At 46.3% G+C, this 25,572-nt stretch overlaps 1 protein-coding gene across 6 annotated transcripts in view; it reads left to right on the plus strand.

Moving 5' to 3' along the window:
* The window catches only part of LOC133628672 (protein TANC2-like), a 300,674-nt gene that overhangs the window by 191,761 nt on the left and 83,341 nt on the right, over positions 1-25,572 (plus strand). For all 6 annotated transcript variants that reach the window (XM_062017099.1, XM_062017100.1, XM_062017102.1 and 3 more), the window contains 3 exons: positions 8,056-8,181; positions 16,943-17,224; positions 20,547-20,680. In XM_062017099.1, coding sequence (XP_061873083.1) covers positions 8,056-8,181; positions 16,943-17,224; positions 20,547-20,680 — 542 coding nt within the window. The remainder of the gene's footprint in view (positions 1-8,055; positions 8,182-16,942; positions 17,225-20,546; positions 20,681-25,572) is intronic.

Consider the following 25,572-nt stretch of genomic DNA (forward strand, 5'->3'; position numbering starts at 1 on the left):
CCTTGTCCTATCATTGGCCATCACTGAGCACAGCCTGGCTCCAGCCTCCTCACACCCACCCTTGATGTGTTTGTAACATGAATGAGGTCACCCCTCAGGCTCCTCTTCTCCAAGCTGCAGAGCCCCAGCTCCCTCAGCCTTTCAGCACAAGGGAGATGCTCCACTCCCTTCAGCATCTCTGTGGCCCTGCACTGAACTCTCTCCAGCAGCTCCCTGTCCTTCTGGAACTGAGGGGCCCAGCACTGGACACAATATTCCAGGTGCAGCCTCAGGAGGGCAGAGCAGAGGGGGAGCAGAACCTCTCTGCACCTCCTGCCCACAGCCCTTCTAATCCAGCCCAGGCTGCTATTGGCCTTGTTGGCCACGAGGCCACGTTGCTGACTCCTGCTCATCCTGCTGCCCACCAGCACCCCCAGCTCCCTTTCCCCTCGCCTACTCTCTAACAGTTCATTCCCCAGCCTGTGCTGCTACATGGGGTTGTTCTTTCCCAGATGCAAGACTCTACACTTGCCCTTGGTGAATGTCATTGGATGTCTCCCTGCCCAACCCTCCAGCCTGTCCAGGGCTGGTTGAATGGCAGCACAGTCTCTGGGGTGTCAGCCACTGCCTCCAGTATCATCAGATTGGTGCTGCCAGTGCCTCTGCAAGGTCATTAATGAATAGACTGAAAAGCTGCCTCCTTTGCATTGCACAAGGTAAAAAGAAAGAGCTGATAGTATGAGTAAGGTCATAAAATGTGACTCGAAAAGCAAACACCTCTCTCTCTTGAGGTCAGGAAAAATAGAAGGTCAAGCAGCAGTGTTTGAGCAGGCACTGAAAGTGACTGGAAGAAACTGATCATCAAAATGGGTTTCTTAGTGCTGAAATATGTTTGTGCTTTCCTCTGGCCCCAGAGGAGTCCAGGAAAGGTCACATAAACCATGTGAGAGCAGCAATTCCACCCAGAGTGACCAACCTCTTGAGATGTGAAACCACAGTAAGGACCCACTGAAGAGCATGCAGAGCAGAAGCTTTTTGGCAAACACCTTTAACTCTGCTCAAGGGGAAAAGATACATAAATAGAGAGAGGAAGGGGATGTTAAAGGAAAAGCAGGAGGGGAAGCTGGCAGTAGATGGGCTGTGGGGCACGTGCTGTTCATCAAGCCCTGCAGTTGCTTTGCAGTGTAAAAAAACTTGCCTGCTTATCCTTTTTTTGCTTTCATTCTGGGATATGGTTAAACTCCGAATTAGATGCAAGTCTTCATAGGAATTATTCCATGGAGAGAGGTGAAATGATAATGCTTTGGATAACCCCCCCCAAAAGAAGCTTAATGTTGTCTTATTTTGTGTGTGAGGGTGTCTTGAATAACTTAGAGCAGGTATCCAGCCAAAAATTAAGTAATTAAATCTGAAGCATATATATCAATACAGCTGTGAGGAATCTAAAGGTGTAGAATGGGGAGAATACCTTGTTAACACCTCAATAGCAGGTAGAATCCATTGAACGAGCTCTTCAACATCCCACTTTTCCCCTATCTCCTCCAGAAGACCCAGTTGGTAAAGTCCACCCATTCTCTCCCTGGGCCACCAAACACCAATTTCAAGTGTGGTTGGTGTTTAGTGTTCAAATAGTGCATTGAAAATTCTCCCCCCTGTTTGTTTGCCATTCCCTTGGGAAGATTTCATCTGCAGTATGTAAATATTTGAGAAGGTCCTTTTTTGTTCTCCCTTACATTTTATCTGCAGTCACTGGGTCTTCTTACATAATACAAGGTTCAGAATTGAGGGGAAGCTTTCAACAGTTTCATATCACGTTTTCTAATGAAGAGAAATTGATCTGGAATTATTTTTAAAGGAATGAAGCATATTCTCCCAGATAAATTACTTCCACTGGCCTTAGATCTCTTTAATTATTCCTCACTTTTAAATCAGGAAGATAAATCTCAGCTTATCAGGGTGGGAAATGGCAGGATAGTTGTACTGGCAATTGCAAATAGAACCCCTGGCAAGATGTGAAATGGATCTTGCAGCTCATGGTGATTGCAGTTCAGCATGTTGCAGCTGTAGATGATGATGAAGCTGAGAAGAGAGCCTGGTTTTATCCTTGCTTCTTGTTGAACCAACAGGGAATCAAGCCACTGTCCATCATTGTGCTCTTCTTTGGTGCACAAACATCTGGGATCATAGAATCACAGAATGGTGGGGGTTGGAAGGGACCTTTAGAGCTCATCCAGACCAACCCCCCTGTGGAAGCAGCTCCCACCTAGATCAGGTCGCACAGGAATGTGTCCAGGTGGGTTTGGAAAGCTCCCAAGAAGGAGCCTCCACACCCTCCCTGGGCAGCCTGGGCCAGGGCTCCCTCACCTCACACTGAAACAGTTTGGCCTTATATTTAAATGGAACTGTTTGTATTCCAGCTTCATCCCATCACCCCCTGTCCTGTCACCAGATACAACAGAAAAAAAGTGCTGCCCCAACCTCCTGACACCCACCATTTAGATATTGGTCAATATGAATGAGATCCCCCCTCAGTCTCCTCTTCTCCAGACTAAACAGCCCCAGGGCCCACAGCCTTTCCTCAGCAGGAAGATGCTCCAGTGCCCTGAGCATCTTGGTGGCCCTGTGCTGGCCTCTCTCCAGCACTTCCCTGACCCTCTGCAGCCGGGGAGCCCACAACTGGACACAGGGCTCCAGATGAGGCCTCAGCACATATGGCAGAGCAGAGGGGGAGCAGAACCTCCCTGGCCCTGCTGCCCACACTCTGCTGGATGCCCCCAGGCTGCCATTGGCTTCTTGTCCACGAGGGCACGTTGCTGGCTCATGGTCAGTTTATTATCCCCCAGCACTGCCAGGTCTCTCTCCTGGAGCTGCTCTCCAGCAGGTCACCCCCAGCCTGGCCTGCTGGAGGGGGTTGTTCCTCCCCAGCTGCAGGACTCTGCCCTTGCCCTTGGTGAAGCTCAGCAGGTTCCTCTGTGCCCAACTCTCCAGCTGGTTGAGATCTGGCTGACTGGCAGCACAGCCTCTGGGCAATCAGCCAGTGCTTCCAGTTTGGTGCCATCAGGGCACTTGCTGAGGGTCCCTCTGTGCCCTCACCCAGGTGGTTAATGAAGATGTTGACCAAGACTGGCGCCAGAACCCATCCCTGTGCAACTCCACTGGCCACAGGCCTCCAACTCCATTCTGTGCCATTGATCACCCCCCTCTGGGCTCTGTCATTCAGCCAGCTCTGCATCCACCTCACCTCCACTCATCCCAGCCACACTGCCTGAGCTTTCTGATGAGGATGTTGTGGGAGACAGTGTCAGTGTCTCCCATGATGGGATTGGAGCTGGCTTCTTGTTTCACAGACAGGATGGAGGTTGAAACTCAGGCTTTGAATAAGAAAACCAAAACATACTGATAGGATTGCAGTTCTTCCTCGGAAATGAAACATTTCTCCTTCCAGGAGGCTGCACATGTATTGTAGGGACTTAAGTTGTAAGGACTCAGAAACCGCCTGGTGTGCAGTAAGTAGTGCCACTGAGCCGCTGTCAGAGCAGCTGGATTGTCATGCCTTTGCCATTTACTGCTTTGGAGGCACCAGAGTTGATTATCTTGTCTTGATTTGTAATAAAAAAACCTGCTCAACATCTGGAGACTTCAGGTTTTGGGTAAGTTTAAAGAACAGCGTTTGGACTTCATTCTTGTCTTGCTCACCCAAATCCACCTTATAAGTCAGAGCTATTTTGAAAGCTCGTTCAGCCCTTTGCATTGGAAGAGCTTTTTCATCACACAACAAGTGGTGGCAAAATGATGTTCCTCAATAATCATGTAAGTCCCAACATTCCTAACCCTCTTTCCTAGCTGCTAGCTGCTGTGGACACAGTTGAGAAGCCACTTTGGGTGGATATCTCCAAAGTGTGGCTCTGCATTAACAATTGCCCATCATTTAGGCTCCAGAAATCTTGGCTTGCTGTTGAAAACTTTTCACTGCATCATAAGCAGGAAAATCCTGCTGCTTGTAAGCAGAGGGTAAGGAGAAGGTAGGACTGGGATGTGTGAGGCACTTGGCTCTTTATTTATTAGCTGTGGCTTTTAAGTAAGAGATGAAATATCACAAGACCACCACCAAAACAACCCTTAAAGGTAACTTTCTGAGGAGAAAAAAGCACAACTGCCAATATTGCCAAGTAAAGGATCAACCATGCTGGGTTTTAGCCTCTGTTGTGATGTGTCAGTGCTGTGCTTGATCAGACCAGCTGGTAGAGTTTGAAAAACTGGGCTTGATTCCCCCAGCAAGTCCCTTCATCAAGTTTCTTTCTCCAAATGAACACAATTAGCAGTGATAAGAAAACCATCCATTAAGCGTGGAGCTGCTATTGGTTGATGCTTCTAAAACAAGTCAGATGTGTTTTGAGAGTCAAGTGCAATTTGGGCAGTAGAGGTGGTGTGTGAAACAGGATCTGTGCTGCTCTTCCTTCTTGGACATGCAGTGTTCAGGGTTGCAGTATCTTCTTGGCATGCTCAGGATTGGTTTGTATGAGGATGTTTTGCTGGAGGTTGAAGTACAACTCTTGCTGCTAGTCATGTGGTAAAACTGATTCTCTATTCAAGGACTAATGTGATTTGGTATCTAGAAGTTATGTTGTTGATGAGGAACTGGGGAGGAACTAATGATGTGGTTTAGCTGCTGTTACAGAGATTGGAAAACTGAGCTTTTATCAGTTTGTTGCTCCATTGTCTCCTATTAAGAAATGAAATCACCAGCAAGATGATTGATTCTGGTCATCCTTGATGGCTCTGTGTGTGCTTGATAGAATTAAAGTGGGACTGGAATGGGATGAATATGGAATTTACAGGGAGAAAATGTCCTTCAGCAGCTGATAGATATATATAGAGAGATATATATGCACACTCAGATATAGATACAGATATATTTAGCAGCAAGACCAATATGGGGAGTTTTGTTTTCTTGCCTTTTCTGTTTTCAGAGAAGCAGAAGCAGCTTCAACAGGGTAAGTTGGGAGGATATTTAGTGAAGAACAAGGGTGGTGTCTTCATAGAGGAACAGGATTCTTTTCAGCCAGTGAGCTTGTTTCTTGTATGCAATGAAGCTTTGGCACAGCAAAACTGCTGAGCTCTGTGTGTTAACACATTAATAACTCCCATTCAAGAAGAGATATGCCTGGGAAGGCTGATAATCCTCATCCTAATGCTGTGCATAAGCTTACTGCAGTGTCATTTACAAATAGCATTCAGACTTGGGTTTAGTTTCCAATCGTGTTTTTGTTTAAAGGGACTCTCCTTTGCTTGCATCTTCCCTTTCTAAGCTTTCCCAGTCCATTAGGGCTGTCCTAAATAAACCACGTAGTCCTGCCTGCCAATCAGCTCAAGAGAAAAGGGGATGGTGGGGTTTTTTTCTCACTTGAATAAGTAAGGATTATCTGTTAAGGTCCTGCTTCGCCTGAGAGCCATATGTTCTGACTGCGTCAGACGTGCTGCTGATGCTGGCGTGGGTGGTGGCATGAAGGCTGGAGTGGGAAGGACAGACCTGCCTGATGTGATGCCAGGCTCCTGGGCAAGCTTGTGCTTTGTGTCCCTGGAGTAAGTACCCACCAGAGTGCTTTGGAAATGCTTTCAAACTGCTGCAGTAACATCTGTTCTTCCTCTGCAGATCCTCTGGCTCGATTCACACTGCAGAAGGTGGACAGAAATTGTGGCACTGTAGTATAGGTGAAACCTGAAGCTGAGTGCTGGAGGTGGCTGGGAACAGGCTGCAAGTGGGTTTTCTGTTTAAAGAAAATCACCTCCACACCAAAGTCCCATCTTTCTCATTGCAGCATTTCAGCTCTGATCTGCTCCTTCATAGCCAACAGCTAATCAACTTTACAAGAGCAGAAAAGCATGGAGGACTAATAATAACAGGCTTTGATGGCTTTATCTCCTCTTTCTTTCTTGCTCCTGTTTGTCCTTTCTCTGTCTCTCTTTTTTCTTAAAACTTACACAGAGTTCAGGCAATTGAAAGAACATCATTACAAATTGCTGCCAAATTTAAGCCTATCCTTGCCACCCCTTGTTATATAGTCTCTGAATCTTGCTTGGTTTTTGACTCCCAACATGATCTTGTAAAGGTTTTTATGGTCATTAGGCATTGTCTGAGGAAAAAGTGTTTCTCTCAGCTTTGAAATGTTCTGCCTTTCAGCTTTGTTGAATTGTTACATCTTGTGGGAGGTGACAAAGAGGAAAGATTCAAAGCCCAGTGCTATGAGCTTACTCTTCCAGAGCATCAAAATACTGACTTGTTTCACAGCAAAGAATTAATACAGGCTGTCTTTGAGGCTGTTTAATGAATTAATTCAGTTTAAACTCATCATCTTGTTATGGTAGTTGACCAAAAACTGAAGAAGCAAAAGCAATATTGGCTACAGAGTACTGAGCAGCCCAATACTGAGCAGCAGGGTTTCCATTGATAAAGGTTGCATGTGGACTTTGGAAGTGGTCACAAGGAGAAGAGCAGAGCTGGTGATCTGCAAAGATTTCTTTCCAGTCATCACCAAGAAAACTCAATTGCTGCAGCTTTGTGGCCAATATTAACTTTAGTCATTCCCCTCCAATCCAATTCAGGGGCATTTCCCACTGAATTCTGCAGTACCCATCATGGAATTTGATTTTAAAGGAATTTGTGGGGGTCAATACTCAGAGCTCCACCCCACAGAAGTAGCCAGCTCATCTGGAGGTGTTCACTCAGGTAGTGGTGAGACAAACCATCTGCTTCAGTTAAAAAACAGAACAAAAAAGAACTTATGCTGTGTTATCTGCTAGTTTCAGACAGAAAGATCCTCTCTGCAGTTTCTCCTTCAACCAGGCTTATTCTTGTAGTGATGGCAGCTTCAGCAGAGACAGAAATTCTTCCTGTTTAATCTAACATTGTAAAGAAAATGAAGTTCTGCCATGAGCAAGTCACATGGCAACAGTTTTCTTCTCTAGTTCAGATAACATGTTCCTCATTTATTCATGTGTTTCTGCTGGCCTGTTGAGAAGTTTCATTTTTCTGCCCCTAATTCTGCCTTTATGAACAGATAAATGTTAATATCTAAACTAAATAGCTCTAAAATCACAGAATCTTAAGAGTTGGAAGGGACTTGGAAAGCTCATCCAGTGCAACCCCCCTGCCAGAGCAGCACCACCTAGAGTAGGGCACACAGGAACTCATCCAGCTGGGTTGGGGATGTCTCCAGAGAAGGAGACTCCACAGCCCATCTGGGCAGCCCCTTCCAGTGCTCCCTCACCTCAACAGGGAAGAAATTCTGCCTTGTGTTGCTTTGGAACCTCTTCTGTTCCAGCTTGTACCCGTTTCCCCTTGTCCTACCACTCACAACCCAACCACTCGGTGATTCTGTGATAACCAGGGCAAGAAGGGCATTGAAGCCTACAGTGGTTACCAGCTCCATGAACATGCCCATTCCTGGAAATCCAGGCTCACACCCACAAAGTCACAGAATCTCAAGGGTTGGAAGAGGTCTGGAAAGCTCATCCAGTGCAACCCCCCTGCCAGAGCAGCACCACCTACAGTAGGGCACACATGAACTCATCCAGCTGGGTTGGAATGTCTCCAGAGAAGGAGACTCCACAGCCCATCTGGGCAGCCCCCTCCAGTGCTCCCTCAGCTCAACAGGGAAGAAATTCTTCCTTGTCTTTCTTTGGAACCTCTTGTGTTCCAGTTTATACCCGTTGGCTCTAAAATGATGAGAAGATGGTTGGCTGCAGTATGAAATGCACTCTTGAGTTCTCCTTCACTTAGTAGGAAGTGTTGAGTGTCTCTGTCAAGCTTTGCACACACGTGCTTGAGTGAGTTTTGTGATTGGGAGAACTTTAGATTTGACATGGGAGACTCTTATGTGTCTTATTTATTTGTCAACATCAACAGGAGAACAAAGCAGAGCAACAAGTTACTAAATTCTTTGCTCCTTGCTAGGGGAAATACAACTTGATTCTTCATAGCTGTGTTGACTCCATGTGGTTCCATCTCTGTGGATTTGACTTTAAGACCATAAAAACTCCCAAGTGTTGATGTAGTTGTTTGCTTTCTCATGACAGCCACCAGCTCAGCCCACTTAGAAGATCTCGCTTACCTGGACGAGCAGCAATACACTCCCTTGCGGACCTCGCTCCGAATGCCACGGCAGAGCATGGCTGGTGCCCGCACACAGCAGGACCTGCGAGGTAGGAGCAGGGCAGAGGCCTCAAGGCTCTCTGGGGTGGGAGCTTGAACTGCAGCCAATTGGGCCACATCCCTGTGAAAGTCACAGAATCTCAGAATGGTGGGGATTGGAAGGGACCTCTAGAGTTCACCCAGCCCAAGCTCCTGCTAAAGCAGGTTCCCCTCGCTCAGGGGGCACAGGAATGTGTCCAGGTGAGTTTGGAAACCTCCTGAGAAGGAGCCTCCACACCCTCCCTGGGCAGCCTGGGCTCCCTCACCTCGACAACAAAGGAGTTTCTCCTTCTGTACCAGTAGCACTTTCTGTGTTCCAGTTTGTGCCCATTGCCTCCTGTCCTATCACTGACCACCACACAACAAACACTGGCCCCATTCTCTCAACACCCACCCTTTAGGTATTGATCAGCATTAGGTATTGACAAGGTTCCCCACACCCCTCCCAGCCTTCTCTTCTCCAAGCTGAACAGCCCCAGGTCCTGCAGCCTCTCCTCCTCACACACATGTTCCAGTCCCCTCAGCATCTTGGTAGCTCTCCACTGATGTCTCTCCAGAAGTTCTTTATCACTCTTGGACTGTGGAGCTCAGAACTGGACACACATATGACCTCACCAGGGCAAAAGGAGAGGATTTCCCCCCTCATCCTGTTGCCCACACTCTTTCTTCACGCCCCCTGGAATGCCAGTGGCCTTCTTGGCCCCGAGGGCACATTGCTGCTCATGTTTAGTTTGCTGTCAACCAGATCTCTCAGGAGCCAGGACCATTTTATATACAGGTATTAAGCTCTGCCTCTCCATGAGGATGTGAACTAGTCTTCTTTATTTCCAGTGTCTTTAGTGGCATGGCCAGATGAAAAGGGAAAGAAATGAAGTAATTAAACAAAGTACTCCTGCCATCTGTCTGGTGGTAGTTAGCTGGATGGTGCCCCACTGCTCTATCATCAGTGAAGTGCTGTCAGTGTAACATTTTGGGGTTGATTTTCTGGGCTGACTTAAATGTCTGGCTTGCCAAATTCACCCTCCATGTAGCCATGGTGTAAAGGTGGGTTATAGAGGAATCGCATTCATGAATTGGCCCAAAGTCAGAGCAGTCTCATTTGTCAGGAACACACATACAAAACATCTAATTGTATATTGAAACCAGCCTGCACTGCCTTTCTCTGCACCCTGAGGTGAGGTGATGGCCTCTGTTCAGCTTGCCAAAGCTTCTGCCCACCCTGAGCCCAGTGGCCCCATCCAAGGTGATGGGATGGCTCTGTGTGTTTTCTTTCAAATAAAAGCAGAGGATTCCAGCCTCTCTTTGCAGTTTGCAGCACACCAGGAGGGAAGGAGTCACGCTCAGTGTCTGAGGCCACCATCCCAACACGTCCCTCCTCTGGACTCTCACAATGCCAGTATTCAGGCAGCCCTTTGACTTCTGAAAAGCCCCTTTGAGATAAATGTTTGTGGTTCTTCCTGGCAAATTCCACCAAAAGAAAATATGTTAGCAATGAGAAGAAGAGCCAGGGCTGACATTTTTAGTGGTTTGTTTATTTCCAGGCAGCTCCCACCTGGATTCACCTCATGTCCTTGAGATTTCAGCTCACCCTACAACTTCCAAGCCTCTTTTAATTTGAGCACAGTCTTTGGCTGCCTCCTCAAGTAATTCTCATGACAGCATTGCATCTGCAGCAGCTCCCCAGGTTAATGCTTCATCCCCATCACTTGTCATTGCCCAGATGAGTAAATGGCTGTGAAAGCTCGTTGGGGGGGTGGCAGTTGTGGTTGTTGCTGTGCCATGAGACTAGTTTGCTTTCCCCTGTATGTAGAGAGGGAGCTTTCTGTTGGTGGTACATTGAAATCTCCTTTTCCCTGGGTGGGGTTTTATTGAGCAAGTGCCCACAGTGCTAAGGTAAGAAGATGAGGAGGCAGAAGGCATGGCCTGCTATGGCCTAGTTGGGATTTCTACCACATGCACAAGGCCTTGACTGGAAGAAGAGACTGTTTCTTTGGATGGTGGTTTGTAATGAAATCATACTGGCTGATGAGGCACTTATAAAAATGTATTAGCAGGCTGTAAGTGAAGAAAGCAAAGTTTGACGGACACAATTTCCATATGTTCCAAGGGAAGCAGTTGCCAAGACTTTTTTTTGCACTGATTGCATCCAAAACATTCAACTTTATTGTAGGAACAGAATCAAGTTGTTTTCCAGACGCACTTTTAAAGAAACCATGCAGCACTACAGATTTTTCTCTGTTCTTTTCCCTTTTTGGTTTGGGCAAGGTTGCATGAGAATAGCAGCAGGGTTTCAAGTCTTGGGGAATTTGCTTCTGAGAGGGAGGTGAAAAATCAAACCACCACTATGGGGAAATATTTTCACGTCATTAAATGTGTGAGGGGTTCACAAAATAGTACAGGATCCAAATATTACTGTGAGATTGCATCAATCTGGGTTGTTAGAATCACCAGCTCTTTGTTCCAACTGAAAATCCTAAACCTTGGGTTTAACTTGAATGTCTCTGGTCTTGGCACTGAGCTGAAATAGCGAAGCGGTTCCTGGCCCTGTATGGAGGCAACACTTTACAGCCCTGTTTTTTTTCCCAGTGTCCAAGAATCCCAGTGCAGAGAAACTAAATGAGGCTGTGGTGGTTTAGCCCAGTGTCCACCAAGTCATAAAATCACTCCCCCTCCCAAATTGGACAGGAGAGAGAGAAAAATATAACGAGAGGTTTGTGAGTTAAGGACAATGAGATCACTCAGCAATTAGCGTCACGGGCAAAACAGATTCAACTTAGGGAGAAAAAGGTTTGATTTATTAAAGGAACTGTAAGAACAGGGAGATGAGAAATAAAACTGAATCTTAAAACACCTCCCCCCACCCCTCCCTCTGCCCAGGACTCTTCTTCCTTCCCCCCAGCAGCACAGGGGATGGAGGATGGGGGTTGGGGTCAGTTCATTACAGATGGACTTTGCTGCTGCTGCTTCTCAAGGGGAGGCCTCCTCACACTTCCCACTGCTACAGTGTGGCGTCCCTCCCATGGGAGACAGTCCCTCACCAATTTCTCCAATGTGGCTCCTTCCCATGGGCTGCAGCTCCTCAGGAACTGCTGTAGCCTGGGGCCTGCCACAGGGCAGCTCCTCACACCCTGCATGGGGAAAACAGTCCTTCAGGGACAGACTGCTCCAGCCTGAGTCCCTCACAAGGTCACAAGTCCTGACAGCAAACCTGCTCTGGCCTGGGCTCCTCCCTGCCCACAGACTCCCAGGTGCTGCCAGGAGCTTGCTCCAGGATGAGCTTCCCACGGAGTCACAGCCTCCTTCAGGCATCCACCCGCTGTGGTGTGGGCTGCAGCATGGGCTGCCAGTGGGTCTCTGCTCCCTGGGCTGCAGGGGCACAGCTGCCTCACCATGGGCTGCACCACAGGGCACAGGGGAATCTTCCTTCCAGGGCCTAAGCACCCTCTTCCCCCTCCTTCTGCACTGATCTTGGTGTCTGCAGAGATGTTTTCACACTCTCACTCCCTGTTGTTGCTGCAGTTCAGCAACTGCCCAGCAACTTCTTCCCTTTCTCCAATACATTAATCACAGATGCATTACCTCCATCACTAATTGGCCAGGCCTGGGTCAAGTGCAGGGTCCATCTTAGAACTGACTGGCCCTAACTCTATGAGCTCCAGGGGAAGCTTATAGCAGCTCTTTGATTGAAGAAGCCACCCCTGTAGCCCCCGCTGCTACCAAAAAACCTGGCCCAGGCAAAACCACTCCAGAGACCATCCCTGCTATTGTTTGTTAAGTCATTTCTTTTACTCAGTGGATTAATTTAGCAGATCCCAACAGCTGAGAGCACAACGTGTATTTGTACCAGCAGCAGGTTTCTAATGGGATGGTGGATGCAATTTTTGTGTTGCCTATTTCCAGCCAGCAGGATTTGAAGCTGTTCAGGGTTGCTGTAACCCAAAGTACAAGATGATTGCTGTGATGTACTGTGGAGCAGGAAGCCAGATGGCAACCAAATGATGTGGTATTAGAACATCCCCAACTGTTGCCGTCGTGAGTTTTGGGTTTTTTTTCCCTCCTGAAAGCTAATGTGAATACTGAGGCAGAGCATGAAGAACTGTGGTGTTTGGAGTGGAGGATGGCCCAGACTCTACCAATATATTGTTTACCAATAGAAATAATATACCAGGAGCATGTTTTCTACTTAAGCTATCTTTAATCATGTTTATAATTTTATCATCATCCTGCCATGTCTTTCCTACTGTCACCTTTTAGATAAGACATTTTCACACACTTCTTCAAAACACTGAGAGGTAGTTCAGCTTTTTTAGGCACATAGTCAGTGAAAACTAGGCCCTGGTTTAAGAAGACACCTGGAAAAGGTTGCAGCTTGGAGCAAGTGAAAGAAACATTTGGCTGATTTATGGGTGGTTGTTTAACAAAGGATTGATACTGAGTTGTTCACATTGCATCATAGTGAATATTAATGCTCTTCTCACCTGGGCTTCCTCTCAATATATTGGCAATATCCAGATTACTCTGCTTACCTTTAGACAGCAAGATGTGCTTTCTACCAGGGGATACTAAAATGGCAGCAAAATGTATCTAGAGTAAAGCATAAAACAACTGAAGAGATGTGGGTGCAGATTGCCAGCATGGCTGAGGAGAAACAATCCTGTTGGAAAAGAGGAGAGTCTGTAAAACAAATTATTCCCGCACAGACATTTTAGAACCTTTCAGCAACTAAAATAACTGAAAATACACTTTGTGTAGCAGAGGGTGACCTGTGTGGTAAAGCAGAATGGACAATGGCTTTTCTCTTTCAGTTGTGCACATAATGCAGCCAGCTTTAGTTTGATTCAGTTGAAGTGTTCAGCTACAAAGAAAGAGCCAGGATGGGTATGGTAGGCAGTATTGCAGCTTGAGATTTGACTTTATTGTTTGGACTCTCCAGAAATTGCAGAGTATTTCTTCAACACTCATGAAAATGTAGCCTCAGCAGACCTTGTTGTGGCCCACTCCACGCAGTGATTGCCAGGAACAGTGTGGGCTTAATTTGTGGGAAGATATCATCAGGAGTTCTGGCTGTTTCTGTAGTCTTCTGGCTTAAGTTCTGTAAAATGCTTCATGGAAAAAAAAGAATGTAAAACTCAGTAAGTGTTAGACAAATTCTGAAGGATGGGAAGGCATGTTCTTGTTATGCTTTGATTTGCACAAGGGCTGAAGTCAAGTAGTTAATAGGGTTCATCCAAGAAGTGTGTGCACATCCTTACCCGACACTTCTGAACCTCCTTATCATCTTTTTCAGAGCCCTTTCTGTTACTTTATCCTTTAATCCATTTCTGTCCCAAATGTTGAAGCTCTGATGCAGCCTTCTTTCACTCTGCTTCTCCTTTCTTTGTGATGTGGGATATTTGTTTCAACTCTTTGATAAGAGCTGAAAAATTCCCTTGAGGCTCTGGGGTCTTCCTCCAGTCCAGGTTTGTGCCCTGCCTGGGAACTGCTGAGGGGTAGAAAATAAGTAGTAACAGGGAAGGGGTTTTTTTGACATGATTCAGCAGATAGTATTGGGGATTAATGAAAATCTGACATATGGTTTGCAATTAGTCAGTGGCAGTCTAAAATGATTCAGAAATGGTTTTGTCAGTCCAGCTAAGAAAGTGTTGATGTCACATGATGAAATAAAATGTCTTTTGCTGGCACATAGAGGTGATTTTGGTGGCTAGTGAGAAGAAAAACTAGTGTTCTTAGCACTTATATCAAAATTCATGTGGCTCTGAGTGTTTTCTGAATGGCAAGATGCTCACCAGCATCCCCTGTGCCCAGGAGCCCTGAGACTACCATGCTTGAAGTTGTGAAACGTTCCACCAGGCTGTCAGGAGGTTTGCTTTGCTGTGGTCAGTGACTGGTGGTGGTGGAAGGTCTGGAGGGGCAGGAAGGTTGGATGTAGGTAGATAAATAGTGTGTATCTTCTTGGGGGTTTCTTAAGAACAGGATAGAACAGGATATGCAGTTTCCAAGTACAGCCAAGATATGTATATTCACATCCACTAGCAGAAAGATCAATCTTCAGGCTAGCTTTTGTTCTATTTGTGGTGTTGTAGGCATCACATAGCCTCAAAGCCATCCGCACCTCTGAAAATAAACCAAGATTTGAGTCCAGATCTCCACCATGTGCAGTGGATCTCATAGCTTTTACATTTAATTGGTCTTGTCTCTGTGTTAGCCCACAAGACCATTCCTCATTTTCAAGCGGGAATGCAAACACTTCTCCCATCTGCAGTGTTTTCTGTAGCAGTTAAAAACCCTAAACCCAAAATACCTACAGTTCTTAAAACCAAAAAGCTGTTTTCTGAGATCACACTAAATCCCATCTCTTTGATCAGCTCTGCTTTAATGGATCAGCTCTATGGTCAGGTCTGTGAGGTGTTTCAAGGTGATTTGAGCCATAGGCCTCAGTTCAGCGGGTCCCAGGGAAGAGCTGGAGTCAAGGATAGGACATTTTAGCTACTATACTGGTTCAGAAGGAGGAAGGAGGTTGGGGGGACTGGGATGGAGCCAAGTATCAGCATTGTTTGTAGCTTACAGAGGGATTCATTGCACAGCATGGGAGTAGAGCTCATCCCAAAGTGTGGAGCCTCTGACACAGCACACTGGTCTGTTCAAAACCCATGTGTTTATATTGACAGTAAGATTTCCAGGGTGGTAGCAGATCTATGACCTTTACCCATGTAGATAAAGCATCTCACTGTTGTAATTTGATAAAGTCTTTTCAATGGGTTTAGTACCAAGTCTGGTGCATTAGCAGTATCTGTGCCCCTGAGGGCCCGAAGGCCTGTGTGGGGATTAAACCACCACAGAGGGTGAGAGGGTGAAGCATCGACAGACATCAGCAGCTGATGAATGATGTTTGTGCTTTTTAAGTGTCTGAGGGCTTTTAAAACTTCAAAGCAGCCAAATGGTCTCCACTGGAAGGAGCTAATGTAAATGCTGGGAGTGCCTGTCAGGCCAAGATACAGCACTTGAGCAAATCAATAGGGGTTTTATTTACTTAGATCCTTCTGCAGACCTGCTCAGGGAACTCCTCCTCTGCAGCTTCATGGGATTTCTCTTAAAATATGCTATGAGCACATCTAGATCCTGTTTTTGTTTGCAGCATGCCATACGATCTCAAAACAAATTGAGTTCAACTTCTGTGAACCTCAAACACACACATCGAATGTCAAGTACAATGCATGTATTGCAGTTGGAAGGTATGTTCAGAGCTGCCATACCAGGTCCAGAGCTGAAATCATGTCCCATGGATGTAGCTCCATATTCCTTAGCCCTGACTTGAAAGAGTTCTGCTCCAAAATGCCAAGTTTGCAGCTAAAACTGGCGATGTGACTAACCTCGTCTGAGTGGGAATCACCTGCTGTCTTTGTGGCCACCTTCTGAAAGGTTTTAATTAAGGAACCATTTTGGTGGGAAAGTGGGAAGATTCAGCAACTGTCTCTGGCAGCACAAAGTGCCTTCATCACTTTTTAAATGCACATCTCATCTCCCAATTACAGGTCTCATACACAAACACACCATATGACTTGATCTTTCTAATAGCATCTTTGCACTAGAGCTGTGCACGGTTGTTACTCTTTTTAGGTGTGTGTTCTCTAGATAGCTTGTGCCAAATGGAAGGAATGGCTAATAACCCTCTCCACCCCCAAAATGTTCCTGAATAAAAGTTTACAGGCTGGCTTTGGGTTTGGTTGTATCTTTTATTACCATCTAAAGCATTAAAAAAAGGGAAAAGTGGCACAATCAGTATCCATGAGTTCAGATGTTAACGTTGCACCAGCATAAATGATCTATTGGGGGGAATATTTCCTGCCCTCTGTGATAACTTTATGTTACTTGCAACACCACTTTCCCTTGTGAAAGAGAAAGTGTTTTAATTGCCATACAGGAAAATGCTATCAGCAATCTAGGCCCATTTCTATCCTTCAGAAGAGTTAGCTTTGTTTAGATCGATTTAACACTTCTAAGTGCTGTGATTTCTTTTGTCCTCCCTGGATTGAACAGGCGAACAGACACAGATCTATTTATTCAACAGACATTCAGTGCTGTGCACAGGGGTGGCTGCCTTGGTAAATGCATCACTCTGTCTGAAGCAGGACCTTTCCTTATGGTGACTTTAGGCAAGAAATGTCATTTCTGCAGCTACGCTTTCCCTCAGCTACACTTTCCCTAGCTGTAAACTACTTCTTCCTGTAAGAACTCCTTTGGTGGAAAGTACTATGAATGAGCCAGATGCTTTTAACAACAAATGGGTGGGTAACAAACAAGCCTGTATTTTTGTTTTCACCTTGTCACAGAGTCACAAGATGATGGGGGTTGGAAGGGACCTCTGGAGATCATCCAGCCCAAGCCCCTGCAAAAGCAGGTTCCTCTTGATCAAGTGGCACGGGATGGGTTTGGAAACCTCCAAAGAAGGAGCCTCCACACTCCCAGGGCTCCCTCACTCTTACCATAGTTTTTCCCTATGTTTAAGTGGAACAGCTTTTGTGTGTTACCCCTTGTCCTGTCACTTGAGACAACAGGAGTAAAGCGCCACCTCATCCTCTTGACATCCACCTTTTACATACTTGTGTTAATGAGATTCCACCCCCCTCTGCCTTCTCTTCTGCAGGCTGAACAGCCCCAGGTCTACACAGCCTAATGAGAACATTTCAAAGGCAAATTTACAGCAATTTACAAACTCTAGTTTTACTTTCAGCATTAACATTTCTGTTCTCTCCCTGTGTTCCTTCTTTCCAGTCCGCTTTGCACCTTACAGACCTCCCGACATCTCTCTGAAGCCACTGCTCTTCGAGGTGCCCAGCATCACCACCGAGTCTGTCTTTGTTGGTCGAGACTGGGTGTTCCATGAGATAGATGCTCAGCTGCAGAGCTCCAACACCAGCATCAACCGAGGCGTGGTGATCGTTGGCAACATCGGCTTCGGCAAAACTGCCATCATCTCCAGGCTGGTTGCACTCAGCTGCCACGGTACACGGATGAGGCAGATTGCTTCTGATAGCCCACACGCCTCACCCAAACGTAAGCACAGCAGCACACACATCTGCAACAAAACACCAGAGCACCTTAGAATGGGTTTGGCTGAAAAGATCCTCTTCAGAATCATAGAATGGTGGGGTTGGAAGGGAACTTTAGAGCTCATCCAGTCCAACCCCCCTGCAGAAGCAGCTCCCACCTAGATCAGGGAGCACAGGAATGTGTCCAGGTGGGTCTTGAAGAGCTCCAAGGTAGGAGCCTCCACACGCTCCCTGGGCAGCCTGGGCCAGGGCTCCCTCACCTCACACTGAAAGTGCTGCCCCAACCTCCTGACACCCACCATTTAGATCTTGGTAACTCAGTCTCCTCTTCTCCAGACTGAACAGCCCCAGGGCCCACAGCCTTTCCTCAGCAGGAAGATGCTCCAGTGCCCTGAGCATCTTGGTGGCCCTGTGCTGGCCTCTCTCCAGCACTTCCCTGTCCCTCTGCAGCTGGGGAGCCCACAACTGGACACAGGACTCCAGATGAGGCCTCAGCACATATGGCAGAGCAGAGGGGGAGCAGAACCTCCCTGGCCCTGCTGCCCACACTCTGCTGGATGCCCCCAGGCTGCCATTGGCTTCTTGCCCACGAGGGCACGTTGCTGGCTCATGGTCAGTTTATTATCCCCCAGCACTGCCAGGTCTCTCTCCTGGAGCTGCTCTCCAGCAGGTCACCCCCAGCCTGGCCTGCTGCAGGGGGTTGTTCCTCCCCAGCTGCAGGACTCTGCCCTTGCCCTTGGTGAAGCTCAGAAAGTTCCTCTGTGCCCAACTCTCCAGCTGGTTGAGATCTGGCTGACTGGCAGCACAGCCTCTGGTGAATCAGCCAGTCCTCCCAGCTTGGTGCCAGCAGGGAACTTGCTGAGGGTTCCTCTATGCCCTCACCCAGGTGTTTGATGAAGATGTTGACCAAGACTGGCCCCAGAACCCATCCCTGTGCAACTCCACTGGCCACAGGCCTCCAACTCCATTCTGTGCCATTGATCACTCCCCTCTGGGCTCTGTCATTCAGCCAGCTCTGCATCCACCTCACCTCCACTCATCCCAGCCCCACTGCCTGAGCTTTCTGATGAGGATGTGATGGGAGATAGTGTCAAAAGTCTTGCTGAAGTCAAGGTAGATGCCATCCACTGCTCTCTCCTCATCTAGCCAGCCAATTATGCACTCATAGAAGGCATCAGGTTGCCAGGTTAAGAAATCAGCTTAGTGTTTGTTGCCAAGCAAAGGAAGCACCTGGTGGCAATATTTATACTGCTTTTCTTCCAAATCTACTTTTTGAGGAGTCAAAATAGTCTGTCTTTTATTTCTCTTACTTGGAAACATCACAAATTTTTCTCTTGATTGGAAAGACTCCCAGTTTAATTGCCAATATTCTACTATTACAATCCATTACAATTACAAATCCATGCTTCTGCATTCTCCATCCTCTCTGGTTGATTTTTGTCTCACTTGATCATACATTTTGAGGGTGGGTTGTAAGCTCATGTAAGCTCAAAAGCCAGCATTTCTTTCCCCACTTCACATCCCTCTGTGCTGACATGTTTGTAGGTGGGGATGACAACATTGCTAAAAACCATTCAGCTCTCAGTTGAGACATGACTGAAAATACTTGCAAGGATGTAGGTCACTGTATCTCAGTGAAACTGCAGTTAAATCTGTTTGTTGGAGTGCAGCACTCTTCACCACCTTGAAATATCTGAAATGTCACCCAACGTTGGCATGTTGAACAGTGGCACTTGTCAGAGCTGAATGAACAATGCATAGGGAAAAGCAGGACTGGTTTCTATATTTTAACTGCAGCTCTGCAGTGCACCAATTGTATGTCTCCCCAGTCTCTGCTTACAGGGATGCTGGAGATGAGAAATGATTGTACTTAACCGTTTCTGGACTAAAAACTTGGATAGTTCAAATTGGAAGGTACCTTACACAAAATATGAAGATCCTTGGGCACACCTAAAACACACTTTGTTTAGTTTGCACTCTGGTTTGTCTGTGAAGTTGAAAAGCTGAGTGATTCCTCAGTGTTGTTAGGATGGAGACCTTCAGAATCCATCAATTAGTTTTGCTTTATGTCCTAAAGAAAGCACAAGTTGTAGCCTGGCTATAGGAGATAATAATTAACCTTCAAATGCTGAAGAAAAACAATCTGTTGTGCTTAACAAAATCCATGTTTCATAACAAATGGGCATCAGGTGATCTGGCTACAGCAAAGCAGTTGTGCTGTCAGCACTAGAAAACTGCCATAAATACAACCTCATCCTCTTAATTCCTGTCTCAGGAAAATAATACAGGTGAAAATGAGTTTGTATGTTCAAAATCCACAGTGTGCATCATTTTATGCCATGTTCAGGGTTTAATTATGTAGGCAGGAGTCGCCCTCCCTTGTTGTTTGCCATTAAATGGGTCATTGTTTGAATTAGGAGTTCAAGTCAAGCTCAAGGATTGCATTGCAGCAATCCATTCAGAGAAAGCTTCTGCTGATGCCCACTGCAGTTGGAGGACTTGTTGCTTTTGTAATGTTGCTAAAGTAAAGGAATCAATCATTAGACACCCTCAAGTGCTGCAGGTCTTGGTGTCATTTGAAAATCCTCAGTGTGGGTACCCATGAGTAAAAATAAAGTGGTTTGAAAATGTCATCCACAAAGGCCAGGTGAATGGGCTGTTACAGCAATCGACTGCTAAAGCCAATTTCTGCTTTGCCAGGTAAAAGAGCGAGCTAAAATGAAACAGAAAGCAGTTAAAACTGAGTCCAGTAGAATTCATTATTTGCTTGGAAGCCTTTTCCAGATCCTGGTTGTTACTCCTGCTTTCTTCCCTCTGATTACATTAATGGGCTTCAGATGGATGTGGCTGTGGCTGTCTCAGTTTCTTTCTGTTATAAAATAGGCACATAATTGTGAGCAATTGGCTGTTTCCACTGCAGAAGGACTTGGAACCAAATTAACCAGCAATTGTTCATAATGAGGAAAGATCAGTTGGCAGAACAAGCAGAGCCAGGAGAGCACTGCATTCAAATACCCCCCAACTCAGAGCAGAGAGCCCAGTTCACTCCTTTATTGTTGTTATTTTTGAAGTCAGTTAAATGACAAGTGGAGAAGATGAAGAAAAAGCTCAAGAGCTTATCTTAGGAATCCTTTCCAAACTTTTCTTGGAGAGCCTCTGGCCTGGCTGGACCCATGTCACAGTCTGAAATCCTAACGCAGAGTATTTGTGGAAAGTATTTAACCTCTAGTCATGAGCTGCTGGAAAACAGCAGCTGCTTAGTCTGTAATAATAATGTTGGTCATGCCTCTCCTGAAACAATTCATAACTCTTTTGCCTTGGGACAGATGTGGATGCAAACCGAGAGCTGCCCTTAACCCAGCCACCCTCTGCTCACTCGTCAATCACCAGCGGGAGCTGCCCAGGGACGCCCGAGATGCGCCGGCGCCAGGAGGAGGCCATGAGGAGACTGGCATCCCAGGTACTGAAACCTTTCCCGGGGGGGCTTAGTTCTTGGGAAAATGGCTTCATGGAACCTGTTGGAAGGTTTCCTGCCTTATACAGAAACATAAGGGTTGGAAGGGACTTCTAGAGCTCATCTAGTCCAATCCCACTGCTACAGCAGGTTCTCCTCACTCAGGTGGCACAGGAATGTGGCCACGTGGGTTTGGAAACCTCCTGAGAAGGAGCCTCCACACTCTCCCTGGGCACTTTCTGCCAAGGCTCCCTCACCTCAGTGTTGTCAAAGACATAAAGAATCTAGGTAATGGACATGCAGAGACATACACAGGCAATGTAGTACAACCAACAGAGTTGACTTGAAGCCACCCTTCCTTTGCTAGCTATCTCCTTATATGCTGCTTCTGCCCCTGAGATCACCCAGGGCCCAATTGATTAACTTGCAGCACCTGTTTCTGAAGTAGCTTGCCAGCTGCATCAATTTGTCCCTACCATCATTATTCAAGCTGGCTGATCCAAGCCACATTTGTGCCTACAATTCCCCCCTTTTTCTTTTTGGACCAGCCAGCCTTCAGCAACACATTTCAAAATTAAAGGTACATGAAGAAAACAAATATTTTTACCCATGGCCATGAGTTTACAACAACAGGTCAATATCAGCTACGCTGCTGAACAATATAGTACAGAAATCCATAAAGTCAAAATAAACATAATCTGATATGTGTTGCTAGGAGGGGCGCACACTGGCAGGAAGGGATGAGTTCTTGGTAGCTCCACTGATATTTCTGTTTCCTGAATGTAGTTTCGGACTTTTCTTCAACTTCTTTAGCATGCTGATCTGTGAGCATTATCTGTAAGTTGGAAATATCTCTTCATCTGTAGAAAACACACCATTTTTGCTTTCAAGTTCCCATTGGCTGTCTTGTTAAGTTCTTCAATTCTTTTAATGTGATACAGATTGCTGGAGGAATTAACAGCAGCATATGTGGTGCCACAGTTGACAGGGTTTATCTTTTAATAGGGTGATGGATTGAGGGTGGATCACCTGGTTCTTTCCTCAAGATTGTGTTTTCCATTGCTCTTACAGTCATTAAGTCCTTTCTGTTGATGTGGCTTGATCCATTTTGCTGGAATCCATTGGGGACCTTGATCTGTAATGACACAAGCAGAGCCTCTTCCCCACATTAACAGATCTGCAGGTCCTTGCCACTCTCCAGTAGTGGGATTCTTATACCAAACTTTAGGTTTGTCAGTAAAATCCAAATCCCGACTGTCGTGGTTTGGCCCAGCTAGCACAACAGCACCACGACAGTCTCTCGCTCGATGCCCCCATTCACCCCCACCCTCGTTAAGATGGCGGAGGACCCAGTGAAATGGGAGTAAAAAGATAAGCAAGATTGTTGTGGATTGAGACAAGGGCAGGGAGGGCTCGCTGCCAATTATGGTTCTGGGCAAAACAGACTCCAGTACTCGACTTAGAGAGGAAAGTAGGAAAGTTTATTCTACAAGAAACAGAACAGAATAAAAGCAAAAAGGGAGTAGGATGATGAGAAAATTGCAACCAGCACTTTAAGATCTCCCTCCCCCATCCCTCCTTTCTTCCTGGGCCCAGCTCACTGCTCCCGATATCTCTACCTCCTCCCCCCGCAACAGCTCAGGGGGGCAGGGAGTGGGGGATGTGGTCAGTCTCTCACAGATGGGCTTTGCCGCTTCTGTCTTCTCAGATGAGGATGACTCCTGGCATTCTTCCCCTGCTCCAACACAGGGTTCCTCCCCCGGAACACAGTCCTTAACAAACTTCTGTGGTGTGGGTTGTTCCCAACAGCTGCAGCTTCTGCCCATACAGGGTCCCTCACACGGGACACAGTCCTTGGTGAATATCTCTGACGTGGATTCTTCACCGCGGTTGCAGTTTCTGCAGTTGCAAGGTCCCTCTCTCGGGACAAGGCCTCTTCTGGGCATAAGTTTAATGAGCTGCTTTGTCGTGGGTTCCTCCCCACAGTTGCAGCTGTGGATATTGGGTCCCTTCCTCGGGACAGGGCCTGCTCCGGCCATAGTGATAAAGGGCCCCTCCTTCGGGACAAGGCCTCCTCCGGCCAAAATCACTGTCCCTGGCTCGGGGCCTTTAATGAAGTGAATCGCTGCCCCTGGTCCGGGGTCAGCTTTAGCAAAATGAGTCTCTGCCCCTGATGCGGGCTCATTATCAAAATGAGTCTGTACCGCTGATGTGGGGTCTTTAAAGAAATGAAAATAAATCTCAGCTTCACCAGTTCTCTCCATAGAATGCAGGGGAGTCTCTGCTCCAGCACACCTCCTCCCTTTCATCACTGACCTTGGAGTCCGCATGGTTGTTTCTCTCACCATTCCTACTCCTTGCACCACCACCAGCCAGAAGAAGAGAAGAAGGGGCAGAAGCAAGAAAGAAGATGGAGGAAAACACCTCCCCTTCCGGCTTCTTCTTAAAAAGTGATCGTGGAGGCGTCTAATTGGCTCAGCCCCAGAAGTGAGCCTTTTCTGAGCTGGGGAGAGTTGTGACCAACTTCTTGCAGGAGCCATCTTTGCAGCCCCTTCCCCCATACCAGAAAAGGCTGTCATGTCAAACCATGACACCGACTCATTTGGGCAAAGTGTGTTAATGCCGGTGGTTCATTCCGGTTTGCCACAATTCTGAGATGATTCATTGTATAAAGGGCTTTCATTAGTCTATACTGAGGGCTCACCCCCTCTTCCCCCATTTTTTGTTTTTCTAGGAGTCCTTTTAAGGTTTGATGTGTACATTCACATGGCTTGACCAGTGGAATTTCCTGGGATTCCAGTAGTATGTTTAACACCCCATAAGTTCAGAAACTTAGGTGTTTTACTGGCTATATATCCCGAGCCATTATCAGTTTTTATCTCTCGTGGCACACCAAGGACTGCAAAGCAACTCCTCCAATGTCTTATGACGTCTCGAGAACTGTCACTGGTTAAGGCTGTAGCCCAAACCATGGCTGAATAAGTATCAATAGTGACATGTATACGTTTAAATCGTCCAAAGGGAGCATAGACTGTGATATCCGATTGCTATATTCCTAATGGTGCCAGACCCCTGGGATTGACTCCTACTCCTAGGCCGATTTGATTCTGGCATGCAGGGCACGTGGAAACAATACCCTGAGCGTCTGATATGGTCAGGTCAAACTGCTTCGTCAGCATTTTCGCACTTTGATGAAAAAAATCGTGCGATCTTCACGCTTGAGAAAATTTGTCAATTATTGGCCCCGTAGGTATCAATAAAGGAGCTGCCACTATCTTGTCAACAATTTCATTGCCAACTGATAGGCCATCTTTTAAGCCCGAATAGCTTTGAATATGTCCAATAAAATAAGCAGTTTGACGTTCATTTATCTGATGCCAGAGCCACAGAAATAAGTTATACAAATTCTGATTAGAGATTTCTTTCAACAACGCTCTCTCTAATCGAGTGACGGCATCGACCACATAGAGGGAATCAGAAATGATGTTTAATGGGACGTCTGGCCATTTCTCGAAAGTTTTAACTACAGCCATCAGCTCCAGCAGTTGAACTGAACTGCCTGGGGAGTGAACAGTTAGATTTTGCCATTTTCCATTCTCCCACCAAACCACTCCTGCTTTGGCTTGGATCTGACTGGCGTCAGTAAAAACAGTCAGGCCTTTAATGGGTACTGCTGATCTCAACGGCCGGTCTTCCATTTGAAATTTAACAGAAAACAATTTATGGGTCGGATAATGATTATTTATAGCTCCTGGATATGACAATAAGGCCCACTGTAATTCATGAGATTGTTGCAGTGCCCAGTTCAAGAACTCATCTGTGAGAGGAACGAAAATGTCGTCTGCCTCAATCCCTGCTATTTCCAGCAGATGTTTCCTGGCCTTAACTATTATTTTCACAATTGCTTCTAGTCTCATGATAATTGTTGTTTGCAAACTATATGGCAAAAATATCCACTCCAGGATCCTCAATGGGTCTTTCGCTACTGAATCCCATTGTATCAAGACTGCCATTACATGCTGGTTTTGACTTATCACAGCAATGTTAATAGACAAGTCAGGATCATATCAGTGACTGTAGTTATTGACTATATTGTTTCCTATTTTTTCTATTGCTTGGATTTGCTGCCGAGACAGTTTTCGCGCACTGTCAGCCTCTACTGAGCCCTTTAACAAAGGCATTAGTGGTGCAAGATCCTCATTCGTGATACCACATATGGTTCGTACCCATTGGATATCACCTATTAGCTTTTGAACATCTGTTAAGTTAGCAATATCTGTTTTAATTGCCACCTTCTGAGGATAAATGCACGCATTGGTGATATTACCTAAATATTTCCAAGAGGCGTGCATTTGTACCTTCTCTGGCGCAATCACCAACCTGGAGATGCTCAACTGTCGGTTCACTTCTTGTAGAATCTGATGCTGGTCCAGGTCTTTTCCTGCAATCAAGATATCATCCATATAATGGTAAAATAAGACACGAGGGTATTTTTTGCGCAGAGGTGCCAGCACCCAGGCAACATAAGTTTGACAAATCATGTAACAGCCTCCACTTCCCTGATTTTTTAGGGATAGTAAAAATTGGTGTATTCCATGGACTGGTGGATGGCTTAATATGACCTTTCTCTAATTGTTCATTTACTAATTCATGAATGTGGGCGAGCTTTTCTTTGCTTAGCGGCCATTGATCAATCCAAACTGGTTTATCTGTGAGCCAGGTTAACTTCAGGATTGGTCGCCCATCAATGGCCGCCATTAAAAATTTTCATTTGACAAACAAAAGCCCATTTGGCTTAAGGCGTCTCTACCTAAAAGCCAGACTGAAGTGTTCATTACATAGGATCTAATTTGCACACATCTCTTCTCCCTGTATGCATACCGAAATCAGGTCTCTGC

The sequence above is a fragment of the Colius striatus genome, chromosome W (assembly GCF_028858725.1).
Source record: "Colius striatus isolate bColStr4 chromosome W, bColStr4.1.hap1, whole genome shotgun sequence".
In the NCBI taxonomy this organism is placed as follows: Eukaryota; Metazoa; Chordata; class Aves; order Coliiformes; family Coliidae; genus Colius; species Colius striatus.